The sequence below is a fragment of the Benincasa hispida genome, chromosome 12 (genome assembly GCF_027475165.1).
Source record: "Benincasa hispida cultivar pf3 chromosome 12, pf3_genome.v1.1, whole genome shotgun sequence".
NCBI classification, from domain to species: Eukaryota; Viridiplantae; Streptophyta; class Magnoliopsida; order Cucurbitales; family Cucurbitaceae; genus Benincasa; species Benincasa hispida.
Window position 1 is genome coordinate 13,502,970 of NC_143489.1, and position 21,684 is coordinate 13,524,653.

Genomic DNA, 21,684 nt, shown 5'->3' on the forward strand with positions numbered 1-21,684 from the left:
AACTAGCAACTGCAATATATTCTGCTTCGGTAGTAGATAAGGCAACCAAATTTTGCTTTTTACTAAACCAAGAAACTAAGGAACTACCAAGAAATTGACAAGTTCCACTAGTACTCTTATGGTCAAGTAAACTATCCGCAAAATCTGCATTGGAATATCCTACCAAATTAAATTCAACATTTCTAGGATACCATAAGCCTAAATCAATAGTACCAAGCAAATATTTAAAAATTCTTTTAATGACATGTAAATGTGATTTCTTAGGACAAGATTGAAATCTAGCACAAAGACATACACTAAATATAATATCGGGTCTACTAGCGGTTAAATAAAGTAAAGATCCAATCATACCTCTTTAAGCTTTTATATCCACACACTTACCTTTTTCATCCTTGTCAAGCTTATGGATGTGCTCATAGGAGTTTTTACAATTTTACCTTCATTGAATTTGAACCTTTTGAGCAAATCCCTTGTGTATTTTTCTTGACTTATGAAAATATCTTCCTTGAGTTGTTTGATTTGGAGTTCAAGGAAGAAGCTAAGTTCTTCCATCATACTCATCTCAAATTCATTATGCATACACTTAGAAAATTCTTCACACAAAGATGGATTAGTAGAACAAAAAATAATATCATCCACATATATTTGTACTAAAAGCATAACATTTTCTTTAGTCTTAATAAAAAGAGTAGTATCAATTTTACCCATTTTAAATCCATTCTCAAGCAAGAAATTACTAAGTCTATCATACCAAGCTCTTGGAGCTTGTTTTAAGCCATAAAGAGCCTTTTTGAACTTATAGACATGATTAGGAAAATCAAAACTTTCAAACTCCAGAGGTTGTTCTACATAAACTTCCTCCATGATATAACCATTTAAAAATGCACTTTTCACATCCATTTGATACAAAATGAAATTCTTATAAGAAGCAAAAGCAAGCAACATTCTAATAGCTTCTAATCTAGCAATGGGTGCAAAAGTTTCTTCATAATCTATTCCTTCCTCTTGACAATAACCTTGAGCTACAAGTCTAGCTTTATTTCTAATGATATTTCCATTTTCATCCATTTTATTTCTAAAGACCCATTTAGTTCCAATTATAGAAGCATGAGAGGACTAACTCCCAAACTTTATTCCTTTCAAATTGATTTAATTCTTCTTGCATAGCTAAAATCCAAAATTCATCATTTTCGGCATCTTTAAAACTTTTTGGTTCAATTTGAGAAACAAAAGCAAGATTATTAAACATATTAAGAGAGGAACGAGTTTTCACACCTTGTTCGGGATCACAAGAATTAATTCTTTGGGATGGGAAGGAGCATACCTCCACTCTTTAGGCATGGATGAAGAACCAATTTCGTTCTTTTCGATTAAGCTCTTCTCTTGCTTACTTGAAACAATTTCCTTGCCTTTGTCACTAACAAGTAAATCTCCAAAATTTCCTTCTAAAACATCAATATAAATAGGCTCATTATAAATAACATTGCAAGATTCATCAAATACTACATGCATAGATTCCTCAATTACTAAAGTTCTTTTATTGAAAACTATATAAGCATTACTAGTAGAGGAATAGCCAAGGAAAATACCAACATCCGTCTTAGAATCAAATTTTCCAAGTTTTTCTTTGTTATTCAAAATAAAACATTTGCAACCAAAAACTTTGAAATACCCAATATTTGAAATTTTGTTATGCCAAAGTTCATAAGGAGTTTTATCCAAAGAAGGTCTAATTAAAACTCTATTTAAAACATAACAAGCGGTGTTAATGGCTTCCACCTAAAAGTATGTAGGTAAACCATACTCATGCAACATTGATCTAGCAAATTCTTGCAAAGTACGATTTTTCCTTTCAACTACACCGTTTTGTCGAGGAGTTCTTGGAGCGGAGAAATTATGAGAAAAACAATTTTCTTCACAAAAAGTTTCAAAAGCATTGCTATCAAATTCTCCTCCATGATCACTCCTAATTTTAGAAATCAAAAAACCTTTTTCATTTTGAACTCTTTTTGCAAATCTAGAAAAGCTTTTCAAAGCATCATCCTTATGTTTTAGCATCAAAACCTAAGTAAATCTTGAAAAATCATCAACTATCACAAAGGCATAATAGTTCCCTCCAAAACTAGCAATTCTAGAAGGGCCAAATAAGTCCATGTGTAATAGTTGAAGGGGTCTAGTTGTAGAGATTATATTTTTAGATTTGAAAGAGGACTTAGTTTGCTTACCTATTTGACAAGCATCACAAACTTTGTCTTTTTCAAATTTAAATTTGGGAAGACCTCTAACCAAAGAATTCTTGGAAATATTTGAAACTAAGTGCATGCTAGCATGTCCTAGTCTTCTATGCCATAACCAAGAATCATTATGCAAAGCCGATAAACATTTATCATTAATAGGACAATCATTCAAATCAATAGTATAAACATTTTCATCTCTATTTCCAACAAATATAACTTTTCTATCAATAGCATTTTCAATGATGCAATTCTTTTTATCAAACAAAACTCTAAAGCCTTTATCATACAATTGACTAATAATAAGTAAATCATGCTTCAAACCATCAACCAAAAGTACATTTTGAATTAAAATAGAAGATTCATTACCTATACTACCTTTACCAATTATTTTACCTTTTTTGTTGTCACCAAAAGTTACAAGACCTCCATCCTTTTTGGAGAGAGAGACAAACTTGGATGGGTCTCCCGTCATGTGCCTCGAGCAACCACTATCCAAGTACCACTTGTTTTTCTTAGAGGCTTTCAAACAAACCTACAAACACAAATGTTCAAGTTTGATTCTTTGGTACCCACACTTGTTTGGGTCCTAGATGGTTAGCATTGACAAACTTGGGAATCCATTTCATTTTTGCATAGACATTTAAGGCATTGGATTTAGACAAGTAACAAGAATAAGTTGTATGTCCAAACTTGCCACATGAGAAACAAACAACATTATGCAAAGATTTATCTCTTACAAAAAATTTATGCACTCTACTTTTCTTGGAGAAATTATTCCTTGGAGCATTGTGAAACTTTGCCCTTTGAGAAAAATTTATTCTTGGAGAAGTAGTATGAGCATATTTCAATTTAAAACACTTAGCTCTAATATGGCCTTCAACACCACAATAATGACATATAGGCACAAAGTTAGATTTAACATGCTTAGACACAACCTTAGGCATATTATGATATTATGAGATGCTTTAACAAAGATAGTTTTAGAACTTGAAGGAGTAGAACATTCATCAATATAGCCTAAACCTCTTTTATCACCAAAAGGCTTGCCTACTTCAATTATCTTGTCTAATCTTTGAGCACCTATTGTCAACTTTTTAATAGATTCTTTAGCCTTATCAAGTTCTTGCAAAACACTAAATTCCTTTTCTTTGAGTAATTTAATCAAATTATCTTTTTCACAACTATCATGCTCAAGAAATTTAACTTTGTCAAGCAAGGCATTTTTCTCATCACAATCAAAAGCATGTTTGTCACAAGAGATATTCATTTCATCAATATGCATAGCATCATGCTCATTCTCTTTTAAGCAAGCAATTTCTTCAAGTAAAGACTTAATTTACTAGATAAAACATTGTATTTCTTTTTAAGCACAACATACTTAGAACCAAGTTTTTCTAAATCATTTTGCATATTTTCAAAAGCTTCAAACAATTCATTATAAGAAAGAGGTTCTAGAGTTACCTCATCATTTTGTTCATCCTCTTTGTCACTATGAGCAATGAAGCAAAAATTGGCCACTTCTTCATTATCACTCCTACTTTCGCTTTCATTGCTATCATCCCAAGTAGCTTTCATTGCTTTCTTCTTGGATTTCTTGGATGATTTAAGAAAAGGATAATTGATTCTAATATGACCCGGCTTCTTGCATTCATAGCATATTACCTCATTCTTTTTGCTCTTTTCACCTTTTGACTCTTTTTGGTTGGAGAGATGCTTCTTGAATTGCTTCTTTCTCTTGATGAAGTTTTATACCTACGTGAAAGATAGGCAACATCATCTTTATCAAGGTCATCTTCATCTTGGGAGTCAACTTCTAAAGAGATGGTCTTTAAAGCTATACTCTTTTCTTTCTTTTTCTTCTCATCCTCCATTTTTTTCTTGATCTTTATCTCATGCGTCAACAACGAGCCCATGAGTTCATCAATGGAGAGAGATTTAAGATCCTTTGCCTCTTGAATGGCGGTGACTTTAGGCTCCCATTGTTTAGGTAAAGACCACAATAGCTTCTTTATCTTCTCAAGATTTGAGTACTTTTTTCCAAGTCCTTCTAAAGCATTGACAATGTTAGTAAATCTAATAAACATATCGGAAATAGCTTCATTTTCATCAATTTTAAACATTTCATATTGATGAACTAACATGTCAATCTTTGTTTCTTTTACTTGACTAGTTCCTTCATGAATAATTTCTAATTTATCTCATATCTCTTTAGCGGTTTTGCAAATAGACACTTTATTATACTCAACTTCATTCAAAGCACAAAATAAGTAATTAATAGCTTTGGCATTTAAAGAGCATGCTTTCTTTTCATTTATTGACCATTCTTCCTTAGGTTTTATAGTGCTAACACCATCAACATCTTTTGTTGCAATTTTAAAACCTTCCTAGACAATATCCCATAAATCATAATCAATAGAAAGCAAGAAAAATCTCATTATATTTTTCCAATAACTATAATTATTACCATTAAAGAAGGGAGGCTTTGTAATAGATTGACTATCGGTAAAAGGGATGAAACCTAAAGTTTCCATAGCTCAAAAACAATTAAGTTTATCAAGAAATAAATATTTCAAGAAGAGCAACCCGCTCTAATACCAATTGTTGGATCGATTGGCAACCCTAGAGGGGGGAGAGGGTGAATAGGGTTTAATTAAACTTTTTTTTTTCTAAATTAACCCAATTAAACTAATTAATACACTTTTTATAAATAATAAGAAAAATTCAAATTATGCAACAAATAAGATGACAAAAAATGTGATAATTTAATTCTATCAAATTTTAGCAAATAAATAAGAACAAACTAAACATACATTAAATTGCTTAAATTAATTGCAAAAATAAAAAGGAAAGAGTTAGAGAAGAAGACACCGTAATTTTTATAGCGGTTCGGTCAAACTCAACCTACTCCACTTCCCAAGCGCCTCTTGGGAATTTGAATAAAATCTTTCCGACTCTTTCCACAGATTAGAGTCCAACCGTTACACCACCGCTCCTTTTACGGGTTCAAGAGCAAACCCGATCCTTTCCATGGTTTAGGATCAAACAGTTACAAATGTTGGAATTTTTGAAGAACACAATACAACGTTCACTAGAGTGGAAACACTCAACAAGTTTATCCTCACAGTACAATAATACTTTCTGAAGAATAAGATGAAAAGAAAAAAAAAATGGGAACTTAGAGAGAGCAACAATGGAACTTTTGAGTTTTTGAGGATTATGAAATGTAAAATTTGTTAGTTTAAAATTTGGAGACGAAGATGGTTTATATAATGAAGGAAAAATTTTTAGAAACCACAATTAATTTGGACCATTGGATTTTGGAAAAGAAAAATCAATGGTGGAAATTTTAAACTAAACTAGTCGTTAGATACAAACAAAGTATAATATTAAATTTCTTTTCTTTTGAAATTCATTTTCTTTTTAAAATTAATCAAAAAAATAGAAAAACATACCATGTGTCAAAAACTAGCCATTAGACACAAACATAAAATAATATTAAATTCATTTTTCTTTTAATTCATTTTCTTTTTAAATTCATTCTTTTTCAAGTTAATCCAAAAATAAAAAACATACCATGTGTAAAAACCTAGCCATTAGACACAAACATAAAATAATATTAAATTTTTTTCCTTTTAAATTTTTTTTTAATTTCAATTTTTTTTATTTTAAATCAATCCAAAAATCAAAAGTCCATCATATGTTAATCTCTTAATGATCCACTATTCAACCAATATACTGCCACATGTCTACATGCAAATGGTTTGGTTATGCCACATCATCCACCACGGTATTTTCTCTATAGACTTGTTTCGATCATATCGTCTTCGTTTTAGCTCCGATTTGAGTGATTCAAGAAGTGTTGGAATCGTTGTTCCGAGCTCTATGCTATGGACATATTAAAACACTAAGATTTTCAGTAAAAAACTGAGTTTGTTATCATCAAAACATTGATTAATTAATTAATTAAAATTAATTAATTTGAGATTAAGTGCCAAAAAGCCAACAGAAGTAAAGTTTCATGTACGACCTCATGACACCTTGAGTATCGCCCTATGGATGCCATTTTTGCATGGCGCTTTATTCAAACTCCACAAATGGATAGGGTTGCTTTAATTTCATGCCCCAATCAATTTTTCCCTATGGTTGGCTCATTGGGGCGAAACTCTAGAATCTAAAATAAGAGGTTACACTTACAAGAAATGATAAACGAATTTAACAATTTCTGAACCAAACAATGGTGACTGATAGTTATAGTAACAAGGAGTTATTCTGTCTATTGGTTGAGATTGTCTTATTTCAGTGAAGGGACACCTGATCACCCTACGATGGCTTTCGTCCTATCTCACTGGAGCATCATTGCAAAATAGATGTCACTTAGAGTACATTAGATTATTTTGCTAAAATTGATTGGTTTTTCTAAATGGTTTAATGCAAATTTAATAATATAAATAATTTGTGTGGTTTCAACAAATTTATTCATAATGACTTTTACGACGCTTAATGTACTCGTTGCCGATAAATTAACGGGCGATGATTACACAAGTTGGAAAAACACAATCAACACTATTCTAATTATTGATGACCTCCGGTTTGTCCTAATGGAGGATCGTCCTCCCATTCCAGCTCCAAATGCTATTCAAAATGTTCGAGAAGCATATAAGCGTATGACACGGGCAAACGAGAAGACCCAAGCATACATCTTGGTAAACATTTCTGAAGTCTTGGCGAAGAAGGATGAGCCTATGCTCACGACTTGTGAGATCATGGAGTTCCTGAGGGGAATGTTCGAACAAATGTCTGCACAGCTCAAGCATGATGCTCTCAAATACATCTTCAATGCTTGTATGCAAGAAGGGGAATCTGTTAGAGAAAATGTTCTAATATGATGGTCCACTTCAACGTAGCGGAGATGAATGAGTCAGTGATCTATGAAGCCAATCAGGTTAGCTTCATCCTGAAAACTTTACCTGAAAGTTTCCTAGAGTTCCGTAGCAATGTTGTGATGAACAGGATTGACTACAACCTAACTACCTTGCTCAACGAGCTACAGACCTTTCAATCCTTGATGAAAATCAAGGAACATAAGGGTGAGGCAAATGTTGCTTCATCCTTTAAGAAGTTCCACAGAGGTCCAACCTCTGGGACAAAACTCGTGTCTTCTTCTTTCGTCACCAAAAAGTGGAAAAAGAAGAAAATTAGAAACGGGAAAACTAACTCACCAGTTGCTACCCAAAAGGGCAAGAAGGCCAAGATTGCAAAGTGGTTACTTCTTCGACCCTAAGAAAAATAAAGTGTTTGTGTCGACAAACGCTACTTTTCTAGAAGAAGACCACATAAGGGAGCACAAGCTCTGTAGTAAGATTGTGTTGAATGAACTTTCCAAGGAATCTATTGAACCTTCAACAAGAGTTATCAAAGAACCTGATACCTAAAAAGAGTTGTTGAAGTTGGATCATCTAGTAGGTCAAATCCACCTAAAGTGTTAAGAGAGTCTCGACGCAGTGGGAGGGTTGCAAACCCGCCTGTCATTATATGGGTTTAGCTGATATCTTAGCTATAATGGTTGACGGAGATGTTGAAGATCCATTGTCTTACAAGAAGGCAATGGAGGATGTTGACAAAGATGAGTGGATCAAAGCTATGGATCTCAAAATGGAGTCGATGTACTTCAATTTGGTTTGGGATCTTGTAAATCAACCCGATGGGGTTAAACCTATAGGTGCTAATGCGAAGGTGCAAACCTTCAAGGCTAGACTAGTGGCAAAGAGCTATACCCAAGTTGAAGGAGTCAATTATGAGGAAACTTTCTCACCTGTTGCCATATTGAAGTGTATCTGGATCCTCCTATCCATTACCTCATATTATGACTATGAGATTTGAAAAATGGACGTCAAGACTACCTTTTTTAATGGCAATCTTGAAGAGACCATTTATATGGAGCAGTCTGAGGGATTCATAATCCAAGGTCAAAAGCAAAAGGTTTGCAAGCTTAATCGGTCCATTTATGGACTGAAGCAGGCTTAGTGATCTTGTCATATAAGGTTTGACATTGCGATGAAATCGTATGGCTTTGATCAAAATGTTGATGAGCCTTGTGTATACAAGAAAATCATCAATAGTTCAACAACTTTCCTAGTGTTGTATGTAGACAATATCCTACTCATTGGGAATTATGTGCATCTACTAACTGAAGTTAAGAACTGGCTGACAACCCAAATCCAAATAAAAGATTTGGAGGATCAGTTTGTTCTGGGAATTCAAATCTTTAGAGATCGAAAGAATAAAACGCTAGCTTTATCTCGAGCATCGTACATTGACAAAATGTTTGTCAAGTATTTGATGCAGGACTCCAAAAGAGGTTTATTACCTTTCAAGCATGGAGTTATATTGTCTAAGGAATAGTGTCCTAAGACACCTCAAGAGGTTAAGGAAATGAGATGGATCCCCTATGCATCAGTCGTTGGCTACCTGATGTATGTGATGTTATGTATTAAACCTAACATCTGCTATGTTATGGGGATAGTCAGCAAATATTAATTTAATCCAAGATTTGAACACTAGACCATGGTTAAGAATATCCTCAAGTATCTATGGAGAACGAGGGACTACAAGCTCGTGTATGGTTCTAAGGATTTGATCCTTACAGGATACACAAACTCTGATTTCTAGACTGATAAAGAATGTAGGAAATCCACATCAGTTTTAGTGTTCACACTTAACGGATGGGCAGTAGTCTGGAGGAGAACCAAGCAAGGGTGCATTGCTAACTTCACCATAGAGGCTGAGTATGTAGCAGCTTGTGAAGCTACTAAGGAAGCTGTTTGGCTCAGGAAATTTTTGACTGATCTCGAAGTTGTTGTAGACATGTCAAAGCCCATCACACTTTATTATGATAATAGTGGTGCTGTGGCTGATTCACGAGAGCCTAGGAGTCACAAGCGTGGGAAGCACATAGAGAAGAAGTATCATCTCATCCAAGAGATTGTGCATCGAGGGGACGTGATCATCACGCAAGTAGCTTTGGAGCATAACGTTGTTGATCCGTTTACAAAGGCCCTCACGACTAAGGTGTTTGAGGGTCTATTGAGTATGAGTCTATAGGACAGGCCACGTTTAGACTAAGGCAAGTGGGAGATTTGTACTGGGCATGTTATGCCCTAGTTTATTGTTTGTGTACTTTGTATATTAGCTTGACTTATATATTGTATACCCCACTAGCTTTAAGCCAGTGGGAGATTATTGGGGTTGATGCCTTAAATCTCGTAGGGTTCTATAGTTTGTAATTGTAATGTACAAATATCTTATTTATTTAATAAAATATATGATGTTTCATTAACCAAAAACCAATAAACTAAGATCCAAGGTTATCTTGTAGCTTAAACATGTATGCATAGACGTACGGGTGGATCATGTTTAAGTGATAACCTAAATGGTTTATAGTAGATGGATAAGGCTGGATACCTTATCTTAGTAACACTATAAGTATGGTCCGTTTTGTAGATGTTCAATTGTGGTAAAGTGCTACAAATGATCTGATCCTAATTATTCATGTGGAGACATGTGAGTAGGGATATTCTATACAAAGAAGTTTATATAAGACCGGACCACAAAATTTTTAGTCTCATGATATAACATCGTTCATTATAGAGACTTACATTTCACTAGGATGACCATATGTAACATGATCTGAAACTCGAGTTAATTGTGAACTCCTGACTATGAAAGTGGTCATTTGATTTGTATGAGTGAGAGTGGCTAAATTGTCGGCTCAATAAGTCTATCATTTTAGGGATTTGTTTGATTGGGGAGTTGGGAACACAGTTAAATATGAAGGAATACATTCATTCCCCAACGTTGGGGTAAGTAGATAAATAGCTCCCTTAAGGGCTAATTCTGGGGCTTAAACAATGTGGCGTCACACCCTCTTCTAGCCCGAGAGGGGTTCGATCATAGCTGGACTATGATTTATTGTTCATTAGATGGATTAGTGGTACTTAAGGAGTTGGATGTAACTACAGGGGCAAAACGGTAATTTTGGCCTAACTATACTTACGAGCAATTTGTGAAGGGTCATCGCACTATTGACTGGTTATATCCAATGGATACATAAATATATTTGTAGTGCGAAGAGTGCAGTTGTCGGTCTTTAGTGGAGCGTCCGATAGTTAACAGATGGTGAATAATTTAATTAAAGAAGTTTAATTGATTATTCACGTACAATTGAAGCTTCAAGCTACAAGTATATGAGGTCCCATCGGTAGCTCAACGAGAATAAATAATAATCATTTTTTGGATTAATTTGAATTGTTCAAATTAATTGAGGGAATAAATTATATATGATATAATTAATTTAATTTTAATTATATATGATATAATTACTATAATGTATTTGATACAATATAATATAAAGTATACTTGAGAGGAAATAAATATTTGAATATGATTCAAATATTAATTATATGAATTGGATTCATATAATTAAATTCAATATAAATGGGATTTATATTAAAAGCCAATGGTAAGAGAGAATTGAAACTATAGGTTATATTATATTTGATATAATATATAATATAATATATATTATATGATAAGTTAGTTATTATATATTTATATATATATATATTACATATCTTATTAAATAAATAAATACATTTAATTTAATTTATTAATTTATTTAGAAAAACTATTTAGGGAGGGAGTTGTAAATCCCTCCTCTCCTTTTGCTCTCTCAAACGTGTAAGTGAAGAAGTGGTTCCCTATCTTCTACCGTGTGTGAAAATAGAGAAAGAGATTAAAAGAATTCTCTTTGAAGAATTGTTATGTAATTTTCCCCCCTTCTTCTCTCCTCTCAATCAAAACCTTCCCTCTCATCCAAAATAACCAGAGCCTACAAACTATTGGGTTCTCATCCCAGAAAATACCAAGGTTTCCTTCACGGTGGTGCACAATTAGAGATTGAGAGTTTTTCACAGTGAGGATTAGATCTTCATAGGTAAGAGTTCTTGAACCCAATTATTATTCTTCCGCATTTTCATTTTGAGCATGTTGTAATTTTTGTACTAAATGCATAAATTATATGTTTTTCTTCTGTAAAGTTATGTATTTTGTGAAAATTGGGAAATTAGGACGATCCGCTTCTGCTCATGGACCTTTAACTGGGTTCCTTCACAAACTAATATGGGTATTTTGCGGAGCTGACAACAAATTGGATGGAGATTGAAAAGGAAAAGGAAAAAGAAGGGAAACAAATATCAATTGGAAGAAAAATAACATCATTACAAGAAGGAATTGAAGAACTAAAAAAAGGACAAGAAGACATTAAGAAGAACATGCATGAAAAACATAAGGAATTTCTTGATATATTGGGCCACATAAAAGAAGTTATTAGTGACCAACTTCGACAAAAAGATGAAGGTGGTGAAAAGTAATCTAAAAAATATCTTGAGAAGAATAAAGTGGCATAATCTAGTTTGAAGCTTTTACATGCAAGTTTGGAACTTATAAATATTAGAGGTAAAGAGGTAAAATTTGTGATTTTTTTTTTGTATAAAGAAGTACAATAACATAAATGATATAGAAGGAGGCTCAAGAAAATAATGCTCAAGAAATTGAGGACAAGGAGGCTAAAGAGAATGAAAATGTAGAATTGGGCCACGTAAAAGAAGGTAAGTATTGATCAATTGATGTTTTTAAGTGTAGGATTAGCTTGCTATCAGTGATATCTGACATCACTGATAGCATACTATCAGTGATAACATATTATCAATGATAGCATCTATCAGTGATAATATAAATTATATAAAGCTTTATTTACTTTACTGATAGCATATTGACAGATGTCATATTATTTTTTATTTCATGATTTCAGGTTGTTGAAAAGACTCTTAAAAAGAGTCAAAAAAAATATAGACCAAAGGTTGCAGTTGAAAATATGAAGGAACTTGTTGTGGAGAAGAGACCGTAGAGACAAGAAAAACCAACCATGAAAATTTTGGAGAATACAAAAAAAAAAAAAAAAAAAAAAAAAAAAACAAAAATAAAAAAAGAAGGTTTCTCCAAACGTGTCTCCCAAGGTGTCTCCAAGCAAAGCTACAAGGCATTCTTCAAGGTGGAAGGATGACAATCCAAGCTTTGATCTCAAAAGATCATAACTTTGATTCATGTTTCTTTGACAATAGATAGACTTTTGTTTGACAATGATTGCTGTTTTTTTTTTTTTTACAATAGATAGACTTTTGTTTGAAAATGATTTATGTTTTTTTTTAAACAATAGATAGGATTTTGTTTGACAATGATTGTTATGCTTATGATTTTATAGGAAATTAGGTTGTTATTTTGATTTGAAAATACATATGAATCTTTCAGAAATGAGATTGATATAGTTACAACATTCAATTTATTTTAGTGTTCTTCAACAGGTTGTTCGGTTGTTCAAACATTAAACATAGCTACACAACTTCTATCATTGATAGCATGGTATTAGTAATAAACATGTTATCACTGATAGTTTTTCTTTATCACTAATGCCAAAATGTTTATCTTTTAGTATAGTTACTTTTGTTGAAATAAATTATTGGCAAGAGAATTCATTTATTTCATTTAGATATTCAGATAGTTAAAGTGGATAAAATAAATTCTTCACTTCAAAAATTAAACATTTGAGATCAGTGATAGAAGGTATCGCTGACAGCGTGATATCAATGATAGAAGCTATCATTGATAGCTTGATATCAATGACAGAAACTATCACTGATATATATTAGTATAGACAAATATCACAAGTTTCTTTATTTCCTGTGGCTAAAGCAAAACAAAAGCATTATAAGCAAAAGCATTATATTGGGTAAAGAATATGGATATATCAACAAAAAAGTTTGTTTCACTAGCTATCATTGATAAATTGACGAAACATTAGTAAGAAAATAAGCTACTCACTATCTAATGGATAAATTGACAAACATCAGTAATAAGCTGTCTCACTACCTAATGGATAAATTGATGACAAACATCAATAACAAGCTGTCTCAATATCATTGATAAATTGAAAAACATCAATAACAAAACAAGTTTCTTAATTAAACAACTTGTGGCAATCTGTATGTCCTATAATTATGGCCACGACGATGACATCAACTACACTTTGAGCTGTTTTTCTTTTCACCAATTGACAATATTCTTAGTTTTTATGGTCGTCCAGCTGGAAGTTTAACTATTGGAGGTAATACATTCACACCAACATCAATAGAGCTCTAATCAGAATGATTTCTAATATGATAAACTGATCCTTTATAGGTTGATAACAGTGTACTAGAAAATTAATAGTCCAACACAAAAGCATATATATCTAAATTTAGCCCACGAATAACAGCACAAGTATGAGCACATGGAATCTCCACCAAATCCCAAACACAATAATTGCATGACTTAAAGGCTAAATTTATCATAAATGATTGTCTCCATCAACTACTTTATATTCTTTACTGTTAATAGGATCAACCTGAAAAACAAAATAATCAATCAAATGTAATTAACAAGGTGAACTAATGGCATGTCACTGAAAACTAAAATATAAATGAAAATGTAAGTGATACTATCCCTACTTGATGAAATGTTTTCAAGCTATCAGTGAAAACAAAAAAATATCAGTGATTGCTTCTATCACTGATAACATGTTATCAATGATAGAAGCTGTCACTGATAAATTGACGTTAGTGATATCTTCGACACGAATGGCCAATTTTGTACCTTGAAGCTTCTTGATTAACCGTGACACTCTCACAACTCAAACTCCGCCCAACTAGTCAAAATGATCTTCATGGATATTGTTGATTGGCCTTTTTCATAAAATCAATTTTGAAGTATTTCTCTAATGGAATCAAGTAACGATACAATAGGGAACTCCCTAGGCTTTTTCAAAATATTATTCAAGCACTTTGAAATATTTGTAGTCATCATATTATACCTTCTTCTCTTAGAATGTGCACATGCCCACTTCTTAAAACCAACTTTACTAAGACATTATCAAATAGTAGGATATATCGATTTCATCCATTTCATATAAAACTCAAACTTATAAATTGTATAAGTTTTTACACAACTACAATATATGTTATCAATTAAAGAATCCTTATAAGTCAAATTCATATTTTGCAAAAAATGTTGTAGACAAACACAATACTCAACAGTTAGAAAAACATTCATAACACCTTTTGGAATGCCAAAATGCTAATAGAAAATAATGACTAATCCTTCTCGTTTACCAAAACTTTTCTTTAGATTCTCAAAAAACCATATCCATGATGCATCATTTTCAGAGTCAACAATACTAAAAGCAAAAGGAAAAATCTCATTGTTATCGTCAATTATTGAAGTCGTCAAAAGAGTCCCAACATATTTACATTTCAAGAGCGTGCCATCAACCGATATATTAGGTATACAATGCTTCCAACCCTCAATTGACACTCCAACAACCATATAAAAATACTTAAAATGCCCATTTATGTCAGCTTCATAGGCAGTGAGTGTACCTAAAATAAGATAAACATGAAAATAAACAAGTAAGCTAGATTACAAAAGATATATAATTGATTGATGTCTATCAATGATAGCTTCTATCACTGGTTGGAGTCTATCACCAATAGCTTCCATCATTTTCATGTGATCAATGATAGAAGCTATCAGTGATAGACTCCTACTAGTGATAGAAGCTATCACTAATGGATCATACAATCCTTAATAAGTAGGAAACAAAAAAATAAATCTGGATTCCTGAAGGAAATCGGACATGAGGATTTCCATGAGCAACAGAAGGATCGTTCCAAATTTGAATCATATTTGAATAATAACAATCACAGTACTAGAAACGGAAACATACGATCATGCATAAACCGAAATTACAGCATGCTTTTCTACAGATCAAGGGATAGAATTATACATACCTTTAAAGACTCATCTTCAATCTCCCTTAATCACGAACGCTCGAACACTTCGACCGCTACCCTGCATGATGAACGCGACCACGAACACAACAATCACCAAGGTCACGAACACAGTGAACGCAACGAATGGCCTCCATAGAGCTTCGACAGTGTCAGTTGAGTATGACACCACCTCAATGGCTACCTTGGTATTCTCGGTGTGAGAATCCAGAAGTGTGGGCTTTGTGTGGACTAGGTTAGAGGCAGAGACTGGAGGAGAACAATCATGTAAACAATTGAGCAAGTGGGAGATGGCAGAAGTCTATCGTATAGATGATGCCCAATCGTTTAACAAATGCTATGCGATCATTTAGCAGAAGCTATGTGATCGTTTAGCTAATCGGCCAGCTGAATGTTTATTGTATAGAAACACTCCACGATCGTCTAATCTCTCCAAGTTGTCATTTAGTAAATCTTATTTACTTGACAACCTTTCCGTGAGAACATTCCGAGAATGGAAATCTCAAAACAACAACTTCTAAATTTAGGAAAACATTTTTTCTTTTTAATCTCACGGTTACCATGAAACCACCAATAACCTCCCACTCAATTGTTTATTAGAGAAAAAGAGATAATTATCCAATAATTATTATAAAAATATATGATAACCAACTTACCATACTATATTTATAACCAATAGTTTTAATATTTCATCTCATGAAACATATAAACCATAGCTCTTTTTCTATTCCATGGCACTTAATGTAAATCTCATTTACATTAATCCTCTACTTGATGTATCTCATACACCACACCAATCATATCATATATAATGGAATTGCCTCTTGTCAATTTGAACATTTCGAATTAACACCAAGAACTGATTCTTAACTTGAATCCAGTGAATAACTGACTAAACTCTTTAACCAAGAAATCTACCATCCGTTAACTGCCAGACACCCTACTAATGACCGACAGCTGAACTTTCCTTACCACAGATATATTATGTGTCCATCTTAACCAATCAAAAATGTGATAACCTTTCACAGATTGCTCGTAAGTACCACTCGGGCAATAACTGCTATGCCCCTGTAGTTACATCTAACTTCTTAAGTACCACTGATCTCTCTAATGAACATAAGTCATAGTTCTACTATGACTGAGTTCTCTCTTCCAAAGAGAAGCTGTGGCCACTATGTTCAAGCCTCGGAATTAGTCTCTAAGGGAACAATCTTGTTTAACTGAGTTCCCAGCTCCCAAATCAGACAAGTCCCAAAAAAGGTAGGCATGTTGAATTGGTAAACTGACCACTCTCACCCATACTAATCAAAGAACCACCCTTAAAGGTAAGAGTTCCCAAAACACTCAGAATTGAGGTCATGTCACCTATGGTCGTTTAGATGAGATGTAAGTCTCTAGTATCAATGATGTTATATACAGAGTCTAGTCATCTCGTGGTTCGAGTTTATACAAACTCTTTGTATAGGACACCCCCGCTCGCATGTCTCCACATGAATAGTCAGGATCTACCATTTGTAGTAGTTCACAACACTTGCAAACCTCTACAAAGTGGGCCGTATCTGTAGTTGTCACAAGGATCAAGAATCCCTCTTTAATCCTTATACTACAGACCTAATTAGGTTATCACTTAAGGCATGATCTACTTGAATATCTCATATACATGCTTAAGTTTACATATGATAACCAAGGAGCTTTGTTTAATAGATATGAGTAAATGCCATAATGAAATAACACTTATTTTATTCATAACAATGTGTATAAATACAAACAACGAGACTCTGGGAGAATTAGGACACCAATCCCAACAATTCCTTTCTTCTAACTTTATCAACTTCTTTGGAATCAAAGCATATGATTCGCGTGCATCGCCTTTCAATGACTTCATTATTTATTCTTTTTCCCTCCATGTTTTATAGTAGTTAATATTTACTCCAAATTCTTTATGGTCTTCATTTACAATATCACTAGGAGTTGAGGTATGAGAAAAACTAAATTTAAAATCATTTTTCAAATATTTAGCTATTAAGGACGAGGAAGCTTACCTATAAAAAGTTTGACTACTTTTTATAGAACAATCATGAATATCAATAAGCTTCTTAAGCATCCACAAAACACTGTGCTTGTAGCAGGATGCTCTCACATACAATTGACAACCATTTTGAACACATCGAAATACAATTGCTCTTGAATTTGACGTTACAGTCTTAAATTCAAAATTCTTCTTGACTTCTATCAAGTAAAAACAATTTGACAAAATCTCTTTACTAGAAAAACATCATTTTCTTTCAAATCACGAGCAATATGTATATCCATAATCACTTAGAAATCGTCATCATCAATCATAGCGTAGAAGAAGGAACAACAAACAAATAATTCTCAACTCCACTAAAAACTCCACTAGAAACAACATTAGAAGATACTTCCAAACATGAACTAATGACATGAGCAACCAAAGGATGTCTTAAATTGTGTTCCTCAACTAAAGCAAAAAACCAAGCTACATCCTTATCTTCATGAATTTGAACTACATATTGAACTTCATTCATAACAAAATCTAATAAAGTTGAAAGTCCTATAGAGGAAGTAGATGCATTCAAACAAATCTCTTTCACTGTTAAACCCACAAAATCTTCAACAACCATTATATCATCTACTAAAACTCCAGTAGATTTATAATTCACATAATAGTGTTTTTCATTTCATATTCCACTATAAAAAAAAAAAAACTATTGGAATAACCATGTTTTAAAATTCCTGCAAAAGTAAAACAAAAACTCTTGAGTAACAATATCAATAGGTTCTAATATCTATCAAAAGCAAATACAAATCCTATCACTTTTACTAGTCTATAACTAGGCACATCTTTAAAGGATATCAATAAGAAACCATGAACACATAAAAAATGGTAGTAGTCACATATATCCTATCAATGATAGTTAGTATCAATGATAGCCAGTTGATATCTTCCAATTGATAACAATAGCTTTCTAAACCTTAAGTTAATACAGTGAAAATTGTAGAAAATCATAAACGACAAACAAAAAGACAAGGTAACCGTAATATCAAACCTAAATATCAAACATGAAAGTAGATATGTATCTAGAAATATTATACAATATAAAAGAAAATATCAAAGAAAAGAGTCAAGAATACAAACCTCAAAATAATTAAAGAAGACAGTGAAGAATACAAGCCCTAACTTAATTAATCGATCAGAACTTAAAATATCAAAGAAAAAGTGAACAACGTAATGAAGAAAGCAAAACTTCATGAAAGCACAACAAACTCCCCTCATAATTCACTCTGTTCACATTGAGCTGAAGAAATCATTAGGTTCTTGAGAAAAAGAGAAAAAAAAGAGTAAATGAGTTGAAGAAATAGAAAAAAAAAACGTAAAACAAAATTGAAAAAAAAAAAGAACGCTAAAAGAAAACAAACTTACAGTCGAAGATGCAATAGAGAAAAGGAAAACAAACTCACGAATTGGAATTGACTATAGTATCACAGAGAAAATGAATCAGAGAGCTTCACGAATTGGAATTCGTCATATATTTTCACACCCAGACTGAAACGAAGACATGATCATGAAAAGAATGAAATAAAAAATGTAAAAAAGGAAAGTTAATAAAGGGAAGAGAGGGTAAATTTGGAATTTAAAAAAAGTAATATCTTGACCGATCAACATTTGCTATATTAGCAAATATTTCAAACGTGGAATATAGGATAATTCTTTTCCCTATTTGTATTATTTGATACAAATTTCCTTAAATTAACATAACAGAACATAATTAAGAATAGAAAAATTATAACATTAAACATAACATGGATATAAAATGTATAACATTAAACATGACACAACATAGTGGAAAAGAAAGAAGAATAAGAAAACTCTACACGTGGATAGAGCTTGGAAGAAAATGACAAGAATATTAGATAACTCACATTAATTCAAGTTTAAGGTGAAATGATATGAAAATTCAATGGAACATATTCGAATCAAAATATGTAGTTTCTTGAAAATAAAGATTTTTTATGGTAAAAGAGAAAAAACTTCTATTGCACTTTCCTCGAGTTAGCATAGTTAGTTGAAAAAAAAACTCGAAATGTCTATGAACATTTCAAAATTTCAAGAAATTTGGGGAAAATCATAATTCACCCCGTTGAAATTTCGAGATCTCAATCGAAATTTTGAACTTTGGTTATATTAGACATTCAATTTAAATTTGTACTTAATAATCACGTTTGGACATCTTTTTAAAATGAATGTATCTGTTAACTACAAAAGTGAAAAACTTAAAGTTTAATTAGACACTAAACTGTTTTTTTTCTTATAAAATAAACTTTTAAACATTTTTAATATTGATGAGATCTATGAGATATAAACTTGAAAGTCTATAGATTTGCACATTTTCTAGGGACTTACTAAAGTCATAATTGAAAGTTCACGAATTTATTAGTCACAATTTTCAATATTTATTGACTAAACTTGTAATTTAACTTTCATATAAGGCCACGTCTACCCCATGTAAAAGGTAAACTATCAATGATAATGTAAAAAGTGGGCTTAGATGATTACTTTTGTTGTTGTTTACCTACTTTTCCTAATCGTAATGAGTTATGAAAATTCTAAAATATTTAAAATCACTTTTTTAGTGGAAGGCTACTTGGAAGTAATTCTAAAATATTTAAAATCAATTTTTTCATTTTCAAAACTATTAAAAAACATATTTAAAATCTATTAAAAAATATATTTTTAATCATTCAATATTAATTATGATGATATGAAAATTACATTTAAATATTAATGATATGAAAATTACATTTAGAAATTTAATATTAAATTAAATTCAATGTCCAAAGTATGATTATGGAGGTTATTTATCTGATTAAAATAAATATTGTCAACCATATATAATTACTAATGTTGTGAAGTTCTATACTACTTTTTTTTTCTTTTTCTTTTCTTTATAATATGTGGAGTGGGAGACTGGACCTTAGATTCGAGATTGATAGTATATGTTTATGTCAGTTGAGCTATGCTCATGTTGCTAAACAAACAAAAACAATCACAATATAACAAAAAAGAGTGATATATATGGTTGACAATATTTATTTTAATTACATAATGCAAAAAAGGAATGGCAAAAAAGTAAAATGAAGATGCCCTTGACATAGAATCTAGAAAATCCATGTTCATAAAGACTTCCAAAACTCTCGAAATTCCCTCCATAGGGCATCCTAAGATGTTAGAGAATCTTCAGATGCCAGTGCATTACGGTAATCTAGATGCCCATGGGCATGTAGGATACTCGCCAAACAAATCAAAGATGCAACTGTTCGGGAATAAAATGATTTTCTCTACAAAAACTTTATATTAAATGGTCTAACTTATGATTTTTATGATTATTACAGCACGATGAATATAGCAAACGAAGCTTGGGACGTCTTATAGAAAAAAATTACAATACCAAGAAGGTCAGTTAAAAAAAATATGTAGTAAGCTATTACCTGAAGTTCCAAATGACAGACGATAAATCTGTAGAGGCCCAATCCCATGAATTGCAAAAACTAGCTCATGAAATAATAAGTGAAAGTATGGCTCTTGATGAGTAATTTCAACTTCATTATTGATAGGTTGCCCTTCTTGTGGAAGGATTTTAAAAAACCCTCAGCCATAAGACCAAGGAATTCTCCTTGGAGATTTTGATAACACGCTTAAGAATTGAGGAGGAAGCCCACAAACAGAACCAGAGGGAGGAGGTAAACATCGTATCAAGAAGATCCATTTCTGTTGTAATAAAACGTGAACCAAAGGCAAAGGGAACTAAGAGGAAATGTCAAAATAGGGGCTCTAGTAACCAGAAGAATCCAAAGAAGCAAAAACCACCCTTGGGAGAAACAATACAATTTCTTTGCTATAATTGCAACAAACCTGGGCATATGGCTAGGAATTGTAAGAATAAGCATTGTCCTGCTGAGTAGGCAAACCTGACAGAAGAGTCATTAGTAGCCATGATCACAGAAGTAAATTTGATCGATGGCTCTGAGGGGTGGTGGATAGACATTAGCACTATGCGCCATGTTTGTCATGACCTTAGTTTATTTAAGACTTATTCTGAAACTAAGGATAAAAATATATTGTTAAGGAATCACCACAAAAAAAAAGTTGTTGGAGTCGGCGAGGTGGAGCTGAAGTTTACCTTTGGGAAGATCATCACTCTGAAGGAAGTTCTACACACTCCAGAGATAAGGAAGAATCTGGTCTTGGGCTATCTCCTCAACAAGGCGGGCTTTAGTCAAACCATGGGACCCAACTTGTATACTCTTACAAAAAATAACATATTTGTGGGAAAGGGTTATGTAGCTGATGAAATGTTGAAGCTTAATCTTGATATGAATAAAACTAAGTCTTCCATTTATATATTGTGTTCTTTTAGTATTTGGCATGTTAGGCTTTGTCATGTTAATAAATGGATAATTAGTAACATAAGTAGCTTGAAAATGATTCC

General features: G+C 32.4%; 1 protein-coding gene across 1 annotated transcript; it reads left to right on the top strand.

Moving 5' to 3' along the window:
• Positions 1-6,718: 6,718 nt before the first annotated feature.
• On the top strand, positions 6,719-7,123 carry LOC150031784 (uncharacterized). Its single transcript, XM_090308280.1, has one exon. It carries the CDS (start codon positions 6,719-6,721, stop codon positions 7,121-7,123), a length of 405 nt encoding a protein of 134 aa, XP_090164406.1.
• The last annotated feature ends 14,561 nt before the right edge of the window (positions 7,124-21,684 follow it).

Coding starts and splice junctions, on each gene's coding strand:
- LOC150031784 (XM_090308280.1), top strand. CDS start 6,719: ATGACTTTTACGACGCTTAATGTACTCGTTGCCGATAAATTAACGGGC.